General features: G+C 49.1%; 2 protein-coding genes across 2 annotated transcripts in view; one reads left to right on the top strand and one right to left on the bottom strand.

Moving 5' to 3' along the window:
* Agmat (agmatinase) overlaps positions 1 to 13,511 on the top strand; it is a 14,406-nt gene extending 895 nt beyond the window's left edge. Inside the window, exons 2-7 of the mRNA XM_032895108.1 lie at positions 2,123 to 2,325; positions 7,382 to 7,430; positions 8,399 to 8,594; positions 10,602 to 10,781; positions 12,579 to 12,663; positions 13,241 to 13,511. Of these exons, the coding sequence (XP_032750999.1) occupies positions 2,123 to 2,325; positions 7,382 to 7,430; positions 8,399 to 8,594; positions 10,602 to 10,781; positions 12,579 to 12,663; positions 13,241 to 13,314 (787 nt within the window). The 3' untranslated portion in view covers positions 13,315 to 13,511. The remainder of the gene's footprint in view (positions 1 to 2,122; positions 2,326 to 7,381; positions 7,431 to 8,398; positions 8,595 to 10,601; positions 10,782 to 12,578; positions 12,664 to 13,240) is intronic.
* Positions 13,512 to 14,465: 954 nt separating this feature from the next.
* Positions 14,466 to 20,167, bottom strand: part of Dnajc16 (DnaJ heat shock protein family (Hsp40) member C16) — a 30,691-nt gene continuing 24,989 nt past the window's right edge. Inside the window, exons 14-15 of the mRNA XM_032895112.1 lie at positions 18,825 to 18,995; positions 14,466 to 18,123 (exon numbers count right to left, since the gene is read on the bottom strand). Coding sequence (XP_032751003.1) covers positions 17,748 to 18,123; positions 18,825 to 18,995 — 547 coding nt within the window. The 3' untranslated portion in view covers positions 14,466 to 17,747. The remainder of the gene's footprint in view (positions 18,124 to 18,824; positions 18,996 to 20,167) is intronic.

Genomic DNA, 20,167 nt, shown 5'->3' with positions numbered 1-20,167 from the left:
ATCACTAAGTCAAAAGACATAAAATCTATTTTCTTAATTAGTAAGCATCGGCCGTTTCCGCTTTGACCCATTACGTCTGACTGTATCGAGCTGGATTTTCAAAGCTGTCTTTTCTTAAATGTCAAGGAACCCAGAACATTTTGCAAAGATGACTTCGTTTAATTTTTACAACCACACCATCAACTAAATGAGAGCATCGTTAGTCTAACGACCAGGAAACAGAAACTGGAGTTATCTAATCTCTTCTGAAAATGTGGTGGTGGGCAGGCTTTTTAATCTGGGGATGGAGGGACAAAACCCCTACTCCGCTTTTGAGGAGCCCTGGGTTTGATCTCCAGCGTCAAAAGACAAACAGGCAGAGCACAAAGTAGAGTCAGTATGACACTGGCTGGCACTTTACAAATAATTTTTAAGACAGGTTTCTCTGGGTAACAGTCCTGGCTGTCCTGGAACTTGTTATGTAGACCAGGCTGGCCTTGAACTCACAGAGATCCACCTGCCCCTGCATCTCAAGTCCTGGGATTAAGGGCAGACTAAATTTGTAAAAATATTTATTTTATGTGAACACATGCTTTTGTCTGAATGTATGGTTGCACACCACATCTCTGACTGATATCAAGTAGCCAGACGAGGACAGTGTTGGATGTTTCTAGAACTTGAGGTAAGGACAGTTGCATGCTGCCGTGTGTGTGCTAGAAACCAAATTCGGATCTTCTGCAGCCAGTGCTCCTAACTGATGAGCCATCTCTCTAGTCCCTTTAAAAAAACATTTCATTGAAGCCGGGCATGGCGGTGCATGGCTTTAATCCCAACACTTGGGAGGCAGAGGCAGGCAGATCTCTGTGATTTCAAGGCTAGTGTTCCAGGACAGCCAGGGCTTGGTTACTCAGAGAAACCCTCTTTTGAAAAAAAAAAAGTTTAATTCATATATGTGCTCAATGTGTCTGTGTGCATGCTCATATACATGCACGTGGGGAGAGACTGGGGACAGCCCGCTGACTCATCTTCTGCAACACTGACTTGTTTGAGATGGGGGGGGGTGTCTCTCATCGGCTTTGAATTCATGGGTGCGCTGGCTGGTTTTGTGTGTCAACTTGACACCAGCTGGAGTTATCACAGAGAAAGGAGCCTCCCTTGAGGCAATGCCTCCATGAGATCCAGCTGTAGGGCATTTTCTCAATTAGTGATCAAGAGGGGAGGAGGGCCCAGCCCATTGTGTGTGGTGCCATCCCTGAGCTGGTGGTCTTGGGTCCTATAAGAAAGCAGGCTGAGCAAGGCAGGGGGAGCAAGCCAGGAAGCAGCATCCCTCCGTGGCCTCCGTGGCCTCCGTGGCCTCTGCTTCCTGACCTGCTTGAGTTCCAGTCCTGACTTGGAAGTGTGAGCTGAATAAACCCTTTCCTCCCCAACTTGCTTCTTGGTCATGATGTTTGTGCAGGAATAGAAACTCTGACTAAGACACTGGGGTAGGCTAGGCTGGTGGTCTCGGATCCCTTACTAACTGGTCCTGATTCCCCAGTGCTGGGATTCCAAATGGGTGTCACCCCATATGGGTTCTAGGGATCAAAACTGGACCCTTCCACTTATATGCTAAGTGCTTTACTGATGGAGCCATATGGGTATTAAAAAAAAAATCACCCTCAGATACTAAAGTAGGTGGAAAAGTAATAACTTCAACATGATCAGAAACACAGCCTGCTGTGGTCGTGCATGCTGGTAATTCCAGTGCTCCAGAGGCTGAGGCAGAAGGATTGAATTTGAGGCCATCTTGGGCTATGCAGTGAGTTCTAGGCCAGCTTAGGCAACATAGCAAGACCCCATCAAACAAACACTGAAAAACTAAAATCTCTAAGTTGTTTTTTGTTTTTTTTTTGAAGGCTCAAATATGAGCAGATGAATGGTTCTCAGAGGGGGTTGTTTTAGACCCAGTGGTGACATCTGGTAATATCTAGACATGGCTTTTGCAGGCTGTGGGACGAGGTGTTCCTGCTTGCTAGTGGTTATAGGCTAAGAAGGCGATCCCACAGCACAGGGTCACCTGTCCCAAATATTAAGAGCCATCTAGGCGCAGAGAGCCTTCGGAACTGTGTGGCAGCTGACAACGTAAACGATTCTTCTTCTCCAGATTTGGACCCCGTCGCATCCGGGAGGAATCACTGATGCTGGGGGCTGTCAATCCCAGCACAGGAGCCCTCCCCTTCCAGTCCCTCAGGGTTGCAGACCTAGGCAATGTGAATGTCAATCTCTACAACCTTCAGGACAGCTGCCGGCTAATCCGAGAGGCCTATCAGAACATCCTAGCAGCTGGCTGCATTCCTCTGACCTTGGGTAAAGGCTCCCGCCAAGGGCAAGTGCTGCTTCTCCGTGGTGGTAGGGGAGGGTGGTTATTCAATACAGGCTGATGGGCAGCTGTTTCTCCAGGGGAAGCTACTGTGAACAGGGACCCAGAAGGAAAAGTGAACCATGAATTCATCATTTTAGTTCCAGGGGAAAGGATATTTAATATTTTGGGAGGCCTGGCATGGAGGCTCCATAGTCAGACCCTTTCTCAGGAAAACAAAACAAAACGAGAGGATGATGGGTAAAGTAGGGTAAGGCCTGTGAGGCATTTGTCCAGGGGCAGAAAATCAACAGTCAAATCGATAAAGCAGGATGATAAGTAACCTCTTCCCTGCTTTTGCTTCAAGCCCAGTGTGACTAGGGGAATCTGTGTTACTGGTTTTCTTGTTCATTCAAGAGCTTCTTTTTGCATGGATTAAAAAAAAAAAAAGTTACAGGGTTGGGGATTTAGCTCAGTGGGGGGGGGCTTGCCTAGGAGAGCGCAAGGCCCTGGGTTCAGTCCCCAGCCAAAAAAAAAAAAAAAAAAAAAAAAAAAAAAAAAAAAAAAAAAAAAAAAAAAAAAAAAAAAAGCTACGGTACTATAGTATTGATCTCAGTTACTTAAGTTGTAGATTTTTCTTTTTCTTTTCTTCTTTCTTCCTCTCTCTCTCTCTCTTGGTTTCTTTCGAATGTTCTACCCTGCATGTATGTCGCCCAGCTTCTTCACCTTCTTCTCAGCCCTCTAACTCTAATCTAGCATCTTCCTTTCCTCCCCTCCTCCCAGCCTTTCATTTTAGACTTCTCACCCTCCTCCCAGTCCTCCATCTCAGCCCTGTCATCCCCTCCCTCACCCTCCTCCCAGCCTTCCACCCCAGGCCTGGAGAAAGCTATCAAGAGGGGCTCAGTTGTAGCTTCTCAACTTGACAGACAAAAAACATTTCTAGTGACTGTGAGAATTGCGAGAGGGTCTTTCTTTTGTTCCTTACATTTATTTACTTAGTGTGTGTCTCTATGCACACATGTGTCACAGTACACATATAGAGGTCAGAATACAACCATGTGAGTCCTAGTGATCAAACACAGGTCGTCAGGCTTGACAGCATGTACCTCAGGTAACCACTGAGCCATCTTGCCTGTCCTCCAGAGGGTACATTGAAGTGGTCAGGATTTGCATCAGTGTACGGGGCATTGGTCCTTCTGCCTCTCCACTATGGTTCACACATTTAAACAATGTGAGTGGGGTTTTTATATATAATTATAATTTTTATATATAATTAATTTTTGTTAATTCGGATGGTCTAGTTACTAGGTGTGGCAGAGTAGGGAAGGGGGTTTCAGGCCACCCGTTTTTGGCATCTCAATCCAGATCTCACAAGCTGTCCCAGAGTCCTGTCTGGACTGCTAGGTGCTTGGCTTCATCTGTCAACAGGTAGAGTGACAGACAGTGGGCTATCTCACTGCATTGTGGGTGGGGCCTGTAGTTCACCAGCTCATCGCGCTGTGCTTTGAGTATTTGAAGCTTCAATACAACTCAGCTATTGTTACTGTCAAGAACGATCAATACTAATCCTTGCCCTAAATCTGTACTGCTCAGCAGGGTTGCCTGTAATCTTACTTACCCCTGAGACCAAGGCAGGGGGACCACAAGTTCAAAGCCAGTCTACTGCTGAGTGAATTCCAGCCTAGCCTGGGCAACTTGGTGAGATCCTGTCACAAGATTCAAAAAAGTGAAGGAAAAAGTAAAAAGACAGTTTTGGCAAATAACAACATACCTCCATACCTAGATACGTACAGGCAACACTAAATGTATGGCTGATAACATGTCTACTCCATGGTGCTGACAAGGAGACGGTCGTTATTGCAGATGAGGTGGAGGGAGTCAGAGATACCTGGAAGAGGTCACAGCAGAGATAAAAGGAAGGCTGAAGGCAGAGGAGAGAAACAGAGAGAGGGAAAGAGAGAGACCAAGAAACGAAAACCAAGAGAGCAGGCAAAAGAGAAGGAGCAGAGACCAAGAAAGAGAAAGCAGGACTATAAGGAGACGGAGGAGGTGGGGGAAGGAAGCCTGTGAGCTGGGGATGTTTAGGGTAGGGGAGGACGGAGCTGAGAAGTCTGGGAGGTTGGCGTGGACTCTGAACTGTGTAATGGCGTCTGTACTGCTGAGGGAGCCTGGAGGCCAGCACATGCTTGTCCCTCTGCCAGTTAGGGAGGGAAATGGCTCCATTTGGGAGAGGGGAACCAGTTCCACAAGTTCCTGAGGAAGGCTGGCTTCTGTCTGAGCATCAGCATTTGGGGAAATGGAGTTTCCTTTGGACCTGACGCTAAACTCAATGAGATTTGTAAAAGGAGGAGGAGGAGGAGGAAGAAGAGGAGGAGGAAAGAGGAGGAAGAGGAGAAGGAAGAGGAGGAGGACAGGACGGCAGCACAGGGCTGGAGAGGTGGCTCAGTGGTCAAGAGCACCTAATGCTCTTCCAGAGGTTCTGAGTTCGATTCTCAGCATCTACATGGTGGCTCACAACCATATGTAATGGGATCTGATGCCCTCTTCTGGTGTGGATGAAGACAGCTACAGTGTACTGATATACAAAATAAATAAATCCTAAGGGGGCTGGGGGGAGCACTAAGCTAGGACAGGCTGTGTTGGAAAGGAGAGGGGAATGGGGTGCAAATATGATCAAAACCCTTTCTGTGCAAGGCTGGAGAGGTGGCGCTGTGGAACCCAAGAGGACTTAGGTTCAGTTCTCAGTGCCTATGTCAACCAGTCCTCAAAATTGTTTCCTAAAAAAGATGAGATACCTGGGAGGCAGAGGCAGGTGAATCTCTGGGTGTTTGAGGTCAGAGAGTTCCAGAACAGCCAGCTCTACATGGAGAAATCCTATCTTGAAAACCAAAAAACCGGGGTTGGGGATTTAGCTCAGTGGTAGAGCGCTTGCCTAGCGAGCGCAAGGCCCTGGGTTCGGTCCCCAGCTCCGAAAAAAAAAAAGAAAACCAAAAAACCAAAGGTGTTGGAGCACTTATGCAGCATGTGTGGGGCCCTGAGTTCAATCCCCAGTGCAAAAATTAACAAGTTAGTAAAGAAACAAAATAGGGAAACTGCTAACCATGTTAGATTTAATTGAGGTTCTAGGCTGGAAGGATGGCTCAGGACTAAGAACACTGGCTGTTCCTGTAGATGATTCAAGTCTCAGCTCACAGCCATATCTGTTAACCCCAAGTCCAGGGGACTCAAGGTCTTCTGACCTCTGAGGGCACGAGGCATGACCGAGGTGCAGAGACACACAGGCAGGCAAAAACACTCGAACACACAAACATAAAAATAGATAAATCTTTACCAAAAGTTAAAGTAAAACATCTGAGTCACAGGGATGACTCCGTGTGTAAGACTGCTTGCCATGGGGTTGGGGATTTAGCTCAGTGGTAGAGCGTTTGCCTAGCAAGCCCAAGGCCCTGGGTTCGGTCCTCAGCTCCGGAAAAGACTGCTTGCCATGCCGATGACCTGAATTTGCTCCCTGGAACACAATGAAGAGGGAACTGAATCTCTTCTTTTCTTTTCTTAAAAAGGTTTATTATATTTATATGAGTACACTGTCGATGTCTTTAGACACATCAGACCAGGGCACTGGACCCCATTACAGATGGTTGTTGTTCAATTCCCATGTAACATGTGAGCCACCATTGTGGTTGCTGGGAATTGAACTCAGGACCTCTGGAAGAGCAGTCAGCACTCTTAACCGCTGAGCCATCTCTCCAGCCCAAGGGAACTGACTCACTCTTACATATTCTCTGATCGCCACACATAGGCTGTCAGTCATACACTTCACACACACACACACATGCACACACGCACACACATGCACACACACACAAAGTCAAAACAAAGGTAAAGCAGGATCCTCAGCTACCATAACACGCCATTCACTCCATTACAGGGAGAGCCAGGGGGCAGAGTTGTTTTGTAGAACAACCCCCATGCCTTCATTTATGTCATTTCTGCTCATATGTCTGAGTGTGGGTTTGTGCATGTGAGTGCAGGTGCCTGTGAAGGCCAGAGGTCTTGGTCCCCTGGAGTGGGGGTTATAGATGGTTTGTGAGCTGCATGATCTGAGGGATGAGTGTTGAGCAGTTCGCGCTTGAGCCATCTCTCCAGCTCCAGTCTCTGCTGATAAACGATGGCTGTAAAAGTAACTTTGATTGGACAGATGTAATTGTTGTCTCGGAGGGCTTACTGCCTCCAGCTGCTAACCTAGGCCGAGTCCTGGAGGCTTCTATACAATCTTACCGAGGCCTAGAATGTTCTCAGCCTATGAGACTTGCTGTCGAATAATCTCACCCTTTCTTCTTCTTTCCGAGCTCTGATTGGCTGGTTCAATTCAGCTGTTCCGGCTCAAACTCCTCTGCAAGCTGACTGATTCAATCCGGCTTCTCTCTTGGCCGCTGACTGAATTGCTCTGCTTGGCCTCATTACTAACTTTGGCAATCTGTTCTAATCTTCTGACTCCTTCTCATTCTCTGGCCCATTCTGTCTCCACCTGCGTCTATCTTGTTCTCTCTCTCTGCAACCTGTCTCTGTACAAATCTGCCAGGAAAATTGCCTCTCTCCTCTGCAATGCTCTCTTAAGTTACTTCTCTTTGCTCTCTGTTTTCCTGAGAGTGGGGCATATAGTATTCTGTCAAATCTTTCTCTGATTCATCACTTTGTCTGCCACTCAATCTGACATCACTTTCAAACACGGGTGCTTCCTTCTACAAACTAGTTTAACTCTATTGTTTGGGGATTAAAGGTGTATGTGTACTGAGGGTGTGTCTTATCCCAGTCAGAGGGATTAAAGGTGTGCACTAAGCCTGAGCCACACCACGACTAGTAATAGCTTTTTCCGGTAAATAGCACAATCTCATAGGGATCATACGACAGGAGGGAAGGCATTTTTCCTTTTAGAATGCCACCCATAGCCATTTAGCTGTAGATACAGTTCTGTAGGACACCCGAAACGGTGGCAGCGTTGGGGACTTCGGGGCTGGTGCACATGATGGTCTTTCTCGTGTTTGTCCTGTTTTCTCTCTGTAGGTGGAGACCATACCATCACATATCCCATACTGCAAGCCATGGCAAAAGAGTAAGTCCCAAGGTTGCATGCAGCATTCAGGAGCTAAGGTCCAAGTTGCTACTGAGTGCAGGTTATGGAAGGGTTATTGGAAATCCTCCACTGACTTGTTTCTATGGCTCAAAACTAAGGCTGGACTCCATGTGTCTCTCTCTGTCAGTCATTAGCTTGGCGTGCTTTCTCTTGGCCTACATCTGCTGTGTTACACGCGCACTGCATTTTCGGTTGGCCAGTGAGTCCCGAGTGAGATATGTAACCCTGGCTACCTTCTATCTGTTTTTCTGTGCAAGCTAAGTACAAATATTGACAGAGGGGAGGCCCTATCCCTCCCAACCCCCCATCTCCCATAGACTCCTTCCTTGCCTGGACAACAGAAAGTAGGTTTTTCAGTAAATGCAAGTCTACTGACACCGGTCAGCTTTGGCAGATTTAGTTGGAGGAAGGTAGAGGGTGGAAGTGGGAGTTTCAGAATGTGTTTTAGGGAAGGCATGTAGCAGTATTCTGACTGGGCATTCTGGGAGGGAACATGGATAACATCCTAACGGGGGGGTGGGGTGGAGGGGTATGTGGGTAGCATCCTGATTGCAGGTGGGAGGGCATGTGGGTAGCATCCTAACGGGGGTGGAGGGGTACGTGGGTAGCATCCTGACTCCGTGTGGGGGTGGGGTCAGTCTTGTCTCAAGCTGTTCTAGCCTCTTGCTAGTATGGACTGTGTTCATCCGTCATGTCCTGCAGGGCTGATGGAAAGGAGCAGACTCCATTGGTGCCTTAGCTGGAGAAAAGATGGCTCTGACTGGTTTAGCCTTTACAGAGCTCCGCCCTGAGCCACTCCCTTCTTTCTGAAACTCTTGGTGGCGGGCCAGTCGTGTCTGCTTCTGCCTGGTTTTTCCTAGGTGCTAAGTGAGCTGAACACAGAAAATAGGTGGAAGGCAGGCAGGATGCCTGGACCCTTGACCTCTGAGATGCTGTTTTGCCCCCAGGCATGGCCCTGTGGGTTTAGTGCATGTGGGTGCCCACACCAACACCATGGACAAACCTCTGGAGGACAAGGTCTACCATCGGACACCCTTCCGCCGAAGTGTGGATGAGGGACTGCTGGACAGCAAGCGAGTGGTACAGATAGGTATCCGGGGCTCCTCCAGGACCCTGGATCCCTACAGATACAGTCGGAGCCAGGTGACAGATGCTCGCCCCTGCTCTATTCTGCAAAGTGTCTTCTGCATTGTCAAAGAGGGATTCAACAGGTGCTTTATTTAAGTTCAGAAAGTGAGGCTGGGGCTAGATGTGGCAGCATAGGTCTGTAAGCCCAAACTTCAAGAATGCAACACCATTCACAGTTTTGTATCGAATTCCTGGCAAGCCCGGGCTATGTGAGACCTTGTTTGAGGATAAAACCAGAAATGGGCTGGCACCATGGTTCACGGAGGGAAGGGGCTTTCCGTTAAGTTTGATGACCTGAGTTTGATCCCCAACACCCTCACAGTGGAAGCAGAGAAGCAACTGCAAAGGTGTGCATGCCTATGCTACACACACTCTCTCATACACACACACACACACACACACTCTCTCTCTCTCTCTTTCATATACACACATGCACACATACACACACTCTCATACACACAGACACTCTCTCATACACACACACAGTCACACACATACACACTCATACACACACACTGTCACATACACACACACATTCTCTCACACACGCACTCTTTCATGTACACACATGCACACATACATACACACACTCTCATACACACACACACCACACACTCTCATACACACACACCACACACTCTCACATACACACACACACTCTCTCTCATACACAAACATGCACACACACTCTCTCATCACACACATCACTCTCATACACACACACACACACACACACACACACACACACTCATACACACACACTCTCTCATACACACATACACACACACTCTCTCATACACACACTCTCTCATACACATACATGCACACACACACACAGATAAGAGAAAGCAAGCGGAGACAAAAAGCTGAGTCTGAATCAAGTGTGCCATGTGGCAACAGTACTGATTCTTGGTTGCTGACTTTTGCTTTTGCTTGGTACAGGATCCTATTCTGTAGCCCAGGCTGGCCTGCAACATGGTGATCCTTCTGCCTCAGCCTCCTGAGTTTGGGGGATGGCAGGTGCGAGCCACTGTGCCTGGGAGACATCAAGGATGAAACAGAGAGCAAACCCCTTGGGGGCTGCTGGCGTAGAAGACGTGGGGTGTGAGCCCGAGCTAGGGCAGATGCCCTTTCCTAGTGTTTAACCCAGCAGATGGAAAGCTCTGGTCTGAACACGGTGCCGGGCTTCCACACAAACACCTCAGTCTCTTTTTTTTTTTGGACCAGGGGATCATTATGTAGCCCTGGCTGTCCCGGGACTTGCCATGTAGACCAGGCCGGCCTCAAACGCACAGAAATCCACCTATCTCTCCCTCCACGTGTTGGGATTTAAGGTGTGGGTCACCACACCTGCTTCTTCATTTTACTTTGCTTTTAGTTATATTTATTTATTCTAATGTGCGTGAGTGCCACGGCATGAGTACAGAGGTCAGAGGACACTTGTGGATCAGGTTCTCCTCTGCTGGATGGGGTCTTGGGACTGAACTCAGGTCATTAGGCTGGGCAGCAAGTGCCTTTACCCTAGCCGAGCTGTTTCAACTGTCTGGACCTTCGATTTTAGAGTGTCAAGCCCAGGGTTCTAGACAGAAGCATCTAGAAGCATAAGTGACCAAGTTTCTCATGCTTGGTTCTAGCAAAGCTCCTTTTTAAAAAAAAAAACAAAACTAAAAACAAACAAACATTTATTTATGTATGTGAGTACACTGTAGCTGTCTTCAGACACACCAGAAGAGGGCATCAGATCCCATCCCAGATGGTTGTGAGCCACCATGTGGTTGGTGGGACTTGAACTCAGGACCTCTGGAAGAGCAGTCAGTGCTCTTAACTGCTGAGCCATCTCTCCAGCCCACAATGCTCTTTCCTTATCCTACCGCTCAGGTCAGCCTTGACCTTGCTTCCTAACTTCATCAGTAGAGTGGCGGTTGCTTGTCTCCTGGAAGCTGAGGTCAGATGTGATACATGTGCGTTATGCAGAGTGTGGGGTCAGCTATCACCTTAGCTCTCTGACTGTTGCCTGCACAGGGCTTCCGTGTGGTCCTGGCTGAAGACTGTTGGATGAAGTCACTGGTCCCCCTGATGGCAGAGATCAGGCAGCAGATGGGGGGTGTGCCTCTTTACATCAGCTTTGCCATAGATGCCTTGGATCCTGCCTATGCCCCAGGGACAGGGACACCAGAAATTGCTGGGCTCACCCCTAATCAGGTAAGTGGGCTTCCCTAGTGGATTCCTGCTGGAGGGGGTATTCTTTTTTATGTATGTGTCCTCTGCTCTATCTCTGTGTGTGTGTGTGTGTGTGTGTGTGTGTGTGTGTGTGTGTGTGTGAGAGAGAGAGAGAGAGAGAGAGAGAGAGAGAGAGAGAGAGAGAGAGAACACACCTGTGTGTACAAGATCTCACAGATCCCTTTGGAGCTGAATTACAGGAGGTTGGAAGCCACCTAACGTGCGTGCTGTGAACCAAACTTGAGTTCTCTGTAAAAGCAACAAGCACTCTTAACTAGTGGTCTTTTTTGAGACAGCCTTGGCTGTCCGGGAACTCCTGTAGACAGGCTAGCCTCAAACTCAGAGATCTGCCTGCCTCTGCCTCCCAAGTGCCGGAATTAAAGCTGTGAGCCACCACTACCCTGGGAAGGGTGTACTCTCCACACTGCAGTTGCCTGAGCCCTAGTCTTCAGGACTCAGGATACTTTTGTTTTTCTTTGGCTAAGGATAGCAGTGAATACCGTTCAGCACAAATTGTAAACTTACTTGAAAAACATTAAGATATTTAAAAAAAAAAAAAACTTGGGACTGTGTGGTTTGTGAGCATGAAATTTGTAGACCATAATGTCATTTCACAATGTAATAAGGTTGTCTTCAGGGCTGACTGTAGAAATGAGGCATTGCTTTGAGGTGTTTGTCTGTGGTTTTCTTTTCTCTTTTCTTTTCTTTTCTTTTCTTTCTTTCTTTCTTCCTTTCTTCTTTCTTTCTCTTTCTCTCTCATTCTTTTCCTCTTCCTCTTTTCTTCCTCTTCCTCCTCCTCCTTCCTCCTCCTTCTCCTCTCTTCTTCTTTGAGGCAGGGTTTCTCTGTGTAGCCCTGGCTGTTCTGGAACTTGCTCTGTAGACCAGGCTGGCCTTGGACTCAGAGCTCCACCGGCCTCTGCCTCCCGAGTGCTGGGATTAGAGGCATGTGTCACCCCTGCCCAGGCTCCATCATTCTTTCTGCCTCTCAGTTCATGGAGAACGTTTTGTAGTGTCCCCTTCTAAGAACACTGAGTGTTGGGGCTGAGGGGGTGTCCCAGTAGTAGCACTCATTTGTAGTATGAACAAAGGTCTTTGCAACATTCCCAGCCTCAAACCAATATACAACACACCAAGCTCTTATGGTGACGTTTGTGAAGTGCACACATGGAGACTGACCCTGCCCAGGTGGCTGGAGCCGTGCTGAGATCCCCCAGGGCAGGGTCTTTTCCCATGGCCTGATTATCATGTCCTTGGAGGCAGGGTATGAGGGGCAGGCTGTCCAAGGTCTAAGTAAATTGCGTGCATCTTCTAAGAAAGGAGGACGCTCATAACTGTCTCTCACAGCCATCCCGTCCTACCCAGAGTATTTCTGGAGCAACCCTAAGCCCTGTCTGTTTTTCATGTGCAGGATGGGAAGTTCTTCAGTAAGGCCTCTGTACCTGTTCCTAAGCCCCACCCTGTGCCTATCTCCTTTGGTACCTTAGCCTGTGTCTTTGCCCAGAATGTTCTCTTCTTGTTTATATTTTGGGAGGCCTTCTCTCGCCCAGGCTGTTTCCTGAAGACCGCTTGTCTCGAGGATCATGGCACATGGCATTGCATGGCTTGCTCGACTCCACTGTCACACCTCAGAGCCCCTAGTAGAGGGGCTGTGTGCTGTGAATTGTGTACCTGGGCCACCTGCGTGGCTGTAGCCAGTAAGCGCCTAGGTCAAGCGTGGGTTATCTGTGCCTTCACTGGTTGCTTCTCATTGGAAATGACTGTCATGCTCACCTTGGGCAGGCTCTGGAGATCATCCGGGGCTGTCAGGGCCTGAATGTGGTGGGCTGCGACCTTGTGGAAGTTTCCCCGCCGTATGATCTCTCTGGTGAGTGAAGAGCAAGAACGATCCACAGGTGGCTGTTGGTTTAGATTCATCCAGTTAGGAGGCAGGCCTCCATGTTTACCTCGGGGACCCTGTGGAGAATGTCCAACGGTGAAGCCTGTTACCACGACCCAGACAAGCATGAGCTAATGCAAGGAACAAAGCCCCTGGGAGGTGCCAGGGGTTGCTGTTCAGTGGCAACCTCAGTGTATCCCTTTGGTGTCTTCATTGAGACATGAGTTTGCAAAGCATGCTTTACTGTGAAGGAGGGGGCTGCTTCGGCTGACACCTGGGCAAAGCAGATGTCACCCCTGTCATTCTAACTGTGGAAGAAAGAAAGGAGCTTCTGATTAGGCCTACCGGCCTGAGGGTGGGCCCCGAGCAGTCACTGGTATCAAAGGTCCCCAGAATTCTCATTCGGTCTCCAGAAGATGCTTGGTGGGGACTGAGGGCATGTTTACAGGCGGGTGACACCCTGAGTTCAGAAGCCAGGGCTCTGGGAAGGCCAGAGGGCTCGAGTCCTTGGAGAGCGGACTTCGGGGAGGTGTGTGCCAGCTTCACAGCCTGTCTCTCCTCCTAGGAAACACAGCCCTCCTCGCCGCTAACCTACTGTTTGAGATGCTGTGTGCTCTCCCCAAGGTGACAACTGTCTGAGTCGGTGTTCCTGAAGTCGAAACAGACTGGGTCATGATGAAGCCTCAAGGCCCTGTGAACTGTGGCTAGGATCAAAGAACCCCTCCTGTGAGGTGTCACCACTGGCCGCAAACAAGGGCAATTCAGAACATTACCCCGAACAGCTCGAACAGCTCGTGTCTCTTTCCTTCCTAACATTAAAACATTTATTTAATTTTTATGTGTGCCCGAGTACGTGCATGTGTACATGTGTGCCTGAGGAGTTCAGAACAGGGTTCAGGATTGGTCCTCTGGAACTGAAGTTAGACAGCAGTGAGCCACCAGTGGGTGCTGGGAACTGGATCAGAGTCCTCTGTATTAGTAAGCGCTCTTAACTGATGAGCCATCTTCCTTCCACCCAAGCTTATTTTGAGAGACAGAGTTTCTCTATGTAGCCTGGCTGTCCTGGAACTCACTGTGTAGACCAGTCTAGCCTCAAACTCAAGAGCTCAGCTTGCCTCTGCCTCCAGAGTGCTGAAATTAAAGGTGTGGGCCACCGCTGCCTGGCCAAAGTTCACATTTCTACGGAGAAATGTGGACCGGAGAAATACAGCAGCTCCAGGTCCAGTGACGCACCCTGCCTGGCACATACCTGTAGTCCCAACACTTGGGAGGCTGAGGCAGGAGTGCTACAAATTTGAGTCTAACTAGGGTTATATAGCAAGAATGCTAGACTCTCAGAAAACCAAAACCGGTTGTCTGGCCAGTCTATACTGCTTTATTTTGTTCCCTTGATAGAAGCTGGAGAACACAGAGGAAGGAGATGAATAAACGAGAAAGGCCCATGAAGTAGCACTGTGCAAGCATTCCACCTCCACAGCGTTCATTGTCTTCACAGTGGACAGCCAAGGCAGGGGAGTCCACGTGAGTCCAAGGCTAACCTGGTCTATAGAATAAGACCACATCACTGCACTGCACCTCAAACAAACCTGGGGTAAAGACTAAACCAGATGCTGCCAGCTTGCTCTGAGAGGCCCTCCTAACCCTCGCTGTACAACCCAGGCTTGCATTCTCTGCCCTTTAGGCTGACAGCTCCTCAATGCCCACCATCGAGGATGCCAGCCTGCCCTGACTGAAGGCATACAATTCTGATAATGTATCCATGAAGAAATCATCTTGCAGTACCAGAGGTGCCCCAGAGCCATCACACATTAAAATAGTTTATTTGTTTCCAGTCTGCAATATTCTTAAAACAAAAATAACATTAGCTTTAGTGCCTGTTCACAATACAAAAACAAAACCAAACAAAACTGAAAAGGAAAAACATAAAACATAAAAGACACAATTTGCCAAATAAATTATTTGTTCTTAGTAATATCAAAAGTGCAAAATATCCACCTTCCTCTCAGCTCTGTCTCCAGGTACAGCTATCCTTTCTAACGAATGACAACAGATTCCGTCCCGCCATTGTTTCAAGGGCACATGGACACAAATGATATTTCATCTGCATCCTCCTCTTACTCAACGAGTTACTTGTTTACTTATTTTATGGAGCTAGGATTAAAGAACACAGTGCCTCACACGTGCTACACAGGTCTTCTAACACCCCGAGCCCCGGTCTCATAGCCCATGCCGGTTCTGCCTGCTCATGCTGAGGATTACCTCCAAGTCCTGACTTTGCTTCCGGTCTCTGCTTCCTGAGTGCTGGGATTCCAGGCATGGACCCCACATCTGGCTCCATGCAATTAAGGGATGGTACCCAAATCCCCCTCATCACTGTGGATCAAGCCAGAGACTCACACTCCACAGGCAAGTGTTTTCCCCACTGAGCTTCAGCCTCAGATGCGCCTCTACTTTGAAAACCCAAACCAAGCCAAACCAGAGATGCTGGGCGCTTGCTTCCAGTCCCTACCAAGCGAAGCAGATGGCTCGGATCTATTTTCTTAGAAACATACCGGTGGTGACTGCAGATGAGGAGACTGACCCTTCTGAAAACAACAAGAGAACTATTTTGGGTATTAGCAGGTGACAGGAGAGCAGTCTCCTCTAATGTCTCTCTCTGGAGCTTATCAACGTGGGTTAGGCCAACCGCAGTTGATCCCAAGTGGCAGGGAGAGGGCATCCCACAGACTGACTGGACTTTCACCCCAGCTACTGAACACGACTCACAGGCTGCCTTGAGCAGATACCCACTCCTCACACAGCAGTATCTGAACTGAAATCAGGTCCTGTGAAGACTACATTCATTAGGACGAGAAACCTTGGCATTTGGCTGAGCATAAATATAGCTCATATTTGACACGAAAATAAACAATTCATAGAAACACATTCAGGAGGAAAGGCTGTGTCTGTCAAAGGCAGACTTGTGGTGCACACCTGCAATCCCAGTAATTGGGAAGCTGAGGCAGGAGGGCCTTGAGTTGGAGGCCAGCCTGGGCTACGTAGTCAGACCCTTGTTTTAAAGCAAGCAAGGAACCAAGCAAGCAACCAATCAAAGCCCCATGGTGTCCTTGGATACCCCGTGGCCATCAGGACTGCAGGGATTTCTGTCAATGCCATCCCTGCTCCTCTCTGCCCCTCGAATGGAAAGACATTTTATCTTCATGGTACAGTTTTGAGAAAAGCACAAACATCCGGGGACCTTTTGGTTTTCAGAAATGACATGTCAAGGGATTTCACCAGTTCCAGAAACGAACGTAAAGACAAAAATCTATCACCAAGTCTCCTAAGAGGAGCCCAGTCATAAACACAGGAAGAAAAATCACTGTGTGTGTGATACTTGGGGTGGGACTCAGTGCTCCACCCTGCTCACCCTCAGCCCCCAGAAACGCATTCTGAGGACTGGGCAGAGGGGCTGAGGCTGCCGTCCCCCTCCTGCGGGGCAGGCGCATGAGCAGCGCATCTGGAATCGGCATGTACTTCTAGAGGGTCAGGTGGAAGAATGAAGCCTGGCAGTGTTTTCTTTATTTTTTAATAAAGCTAAAGACTCTGGAAACTACAGTTCCTGGGTTCAAATAATTTATCACTTACCACTGGAGCTCAGTGTTTAAAGTAGTCAGGATCCGAGGTGCTTGGTTCAAAGCAATTACAACAGGAAAATACTCACTGAGTGAATGTCCGGTCCCTGATTCGTGCCCTTCACTGTACAAAAGGGCACTTGCTTGACAGTAGAACACACCATGTGTGACAGTTGTCCAAACTCTCCTCATGGTTTGGCTCTAAAAACAAAGGGTGCGCCCTTGAGTGGGCGAGCATGATCCGGCCCTGAGCCCAAGGTGCGTGGAGCCGGGCAAGCTGGAGCTGCCAGGTCTGGTCAGGCGGCGGGAAAGCAGCATGAGGGAAGGAGAAGCGATAAAGCAGAGACGCCAGAAGCTAGCTGCCTACTGGACAGGAGTCCACACAAGTCTCCGCTCAGTCACAAGAGACGACTTGAAGATTGAGCTCTTTGGGGACAACAATGTTCAAATGCAATTGTCAGAGAGGTCAGGTTCCTTGGTATGAAGACACGCCTGGCGTTAGTTCTCCTTGTAGAGCGAGGCAGGCAGGGCTCCTGCACCCAGCTCTTGGCGGGAGGAGTAAGTACTGCCACCTTAAATCTACTGGCTCTATAGCAGCTTATCTACGCTCAGAGGACAAGGTCACAGGATATGGCTCCTAGTATCGAACTCTAAAATCCAGAGGCAAAAAGGCATCTGGAGACAGGTCAGCAGCTCAGTCATTCCAGCGCTGGTGAGGCAGACAGCCCTGGCTGTGGTGGTGCTGACAGGGAGTGCTGTGAGGGAAGGGGTCAGGAACAGGGAAACTCACAGGATCACAGGGCTGTGCACCTCCAGCCAGTGCTCACCCTCCCTCTCGGTGGGGAGACCAAATGTGAATGCTGTACCCTTACCCCCCTGCTCACCCCTTTCTTCTCAAAACCATGGTTGGCCAATTGTTGTGGGGGATACCCCCAAAATATACTTTTCAATGCTTGCGCCAGAAGCAGAGTCACATGGAAAACTGCTTACACACAAGGCCTCTTTTGAAGACGGAGGACCTAGAAGCTGTGGTGGGCTGTCCTGTGTTGAGAGCACGCACCTTGGCAGAGGCTAAGCAGGGGCTAGCAGGAGCCTGCGGCAGGGGCGGGGGAGAGGTGAGTGACCCACCCCATATGGCAGCTCATGAAGATCCTGAGGTTTGTCCAGGCACGGCTCAGGGTCAAGCCCTGGGTGTCTCCAATGTAGGACGGGGGTGCGAGCACATTACAGGGACAGCAAAGAGGGGCTGGGCAGTCTATTTAAGTAGTGCGGCATTCATCAGGGGCAAGAAAACCCAAAGGGGAAGATTTTCATCTGGGGGTCAAACCTGTGGTGCGCTTTACTCCTAGGTGACAAAGGAAAGGTCTTCTAGCCACTGCTCTAGAAGAAGAATCTAAAATCGAGACTCTCTGGAAAACCCTGTCCCTGGGGCACGCTACAATCCGAAGAGCCCTCGGCTCAGTCCAGCTCAGGCCACGATGGGATGTAGAACCTCTGCAAGGAGCCTTCCAGCAGGCGCTCCATCCACAGCGACAGCTTGCTCAGCTTGCCTTTGAGGGGCTTGGGCCCAAGGCCACAGGGTGGCTTCCCTCGGGAGGAGTCAAGGTCACAGGAGCCCACAGTCTCCTCATCCACGGTCTTTAGTGGCTTGAAAAGGCAGAAATACTTCTTGTGGCCATTCAGGGCCAGCACATAGCCAGTGTAGTCTCGTTCCATAAAGTGCTTATCATACTGGTTTGGGATCGGAGCTGCATCCTGAGCAAACTCTAGCAAATACTCCAGCCACTCCCGGTGTTTGTCTAGGGTCAGGAAGGAGAAGTGGAGGCTGCTGCTCCTGTGGGAAGAGCAGATGAGGGAGGGTTCAGGAAGGTTCCAGGGGTTCCGCTGTAGGCCATTGGGAACAGCATCAGCACCCTAGGCAGGGCTGAACAGCCAGGAGAGGCTTGGCTGGCTGCAGCCTGAGCTTAGGAAGGAATTTATGTGGAGCTGAGGCTGTGGGGTACACAGACATGAAAGTCAAGGGAGAGTGGAAGAAAGTCTGTAATTCTAGCACTTGGAAGGTAGAGGCAGGAGGATTGTTCCAACTTTGAGAGCATCCAGGTCTATTATAGAAATTACAAATCAAGTCAGGTATGCTGGTGCCTGCCTTTAATCATAGCACTCACGAGGCAGAGGATCTCTGTAAGTTTGAGGCCAGCCTGATCTGTATCATGAGTTCCAGACAGCCAGGGCTATGCAGAGAACCCATCTCAAAAAACCCAAACAAACAAATGTCAAGAGAAAGCCACAACGATGGCAGATATGTGGCTCTAGAAGAATACAGAGACTGCTCATCTAGTGGGAAGTGTGCAGCAGTCTTCTAGTCTCTTATTCCAAGTGGAGAATCTCCTCTCTTCTTTATTCAGATACACACACCCCCTCCTTTCTCTCTCCCTGCCCCCTTCTTGAGCTCAAGACACATACACATACACATACACATACACACACACACATACACATACATGCACGCACGCACGCACAGACACCCCTGCTTACCCGGTGAATGTGTAGACTTCCAAAGCAAACTTCTGCAGCAGGCTTGTCTTGGTGGAATTGGACAGGATGAGGACCACATTCATGTGACCGGGCCTCAGGCGTACCAAATTGCTGGTGTACGTCACATCTGTGAGTTCAGTCACCTCCACAAAGCCTTTTTTAGGAATTTTGCTGTGGAGAAATATAGAGAACTTTAGACATTATCAGGATGAGGAAGAGGAAACCACTGGAAGCCAGGTGTGGGCAACGCATGCCTGTAACCCTAGCGTCTGGAAGGTAGATCCAGAAAGATGAGAAGCTTAAGGCAAGCCTCAACTATGTGGTGAGTCTGAGGATAGCCTGGGCTATGGGAATAAATAAACATGCAAACTCCCCCTTAGGCCTCCAAAACAAACACAAAACCAGTGAAACAGAATGCCTGCTGGCTTGATCGGGTCTACTTCTCGGCACTAGGACCTACAGGCCACAGGGTGGCCCTGGCCCACAGGAACCCTTCTCACACAGCTTTCTGTCCAGTGCAAAGGTGGCTGTAGAGGAGAGCCATGGAGCTCACACATGCTTAGGCGTGCGTCTGTTTTTAATTCAGACAGGTCCCTTGCAGCTGTGGGTCACGGGACAGGCCAGCCCAGCTTCTGGGTCAGGTACCACCTCCCTTTTGTTTCTTTCTCTTCCTGCTTTCATGACTGAAGCTGGGACTGCAAATCCCCTGGCACTCGGTTTATCAGTCCTGTATGTATGCGTGCAGAGGATCTCAGTGACCCTGCATGTACACGTACAGAAGGTCTCAGTGACCCCCAGTCAGCAATGGCTTTCCCAATTCTAGATGCCTGGGAAGGGGCTAGAGACAGCTCAGCAGTTAGGAGTGTGTACTGAAAGTCACAACAGTCTGGACTCCAGCTCTAGGGCATCTGATATTTCTGGACTCAGGGTACAAAGCTACACACAGACACATTCCAACATAACTAAAAAATATCAATTACGAAGAATCAGATGCCTGGGAATGCTTTGGATGTCTGGATTCCCCTCCCATTTGATAACACGTGTGAACATGCAAGTGAGACACGGGGTGGGGTCAAAACATGACATGTCTGTTCATACACCTCAGCCTGAGGTGACTTCACTAAACTTTGGGTACATGTGCACTTGCTGTGACTGAGACCCACCAATGAGGCACACGGCTGTTTTCTTTTTGTCTAGGACAAGGTCTTAACATGTAGCTCTGGCTGGTCTGGAACTCACCATCTAAAACTTGCAGGGATCTGCCTGCCTCTGCCTCCTAAGTTCTGGGATTAAAGGTGTTTGCCGCCATGACTCCCTGGTTCAGAAGGCTACCTGTGGCCTTA

The sequence above is a fragment of the Rattus rattus genome, chromosome 1, assembly GCF_011064425.1.
Source record: "Rattus rattus isolate New Zealand chromosome 1, Rrattus_CSIRO_v1, whole genome shotgun sequence".
NCBI classification, from domain to species: Eukaryota; Metazoa; Chordata; class Mammalia; order Rodentia; family Muridae; genus Rattus; species Rattus rattus.
The sequence above is the reverse complement of the archived record's forward strand: the minus strand, read 5'-3'. Positions and strand labels throughout refer to the sequence as shown.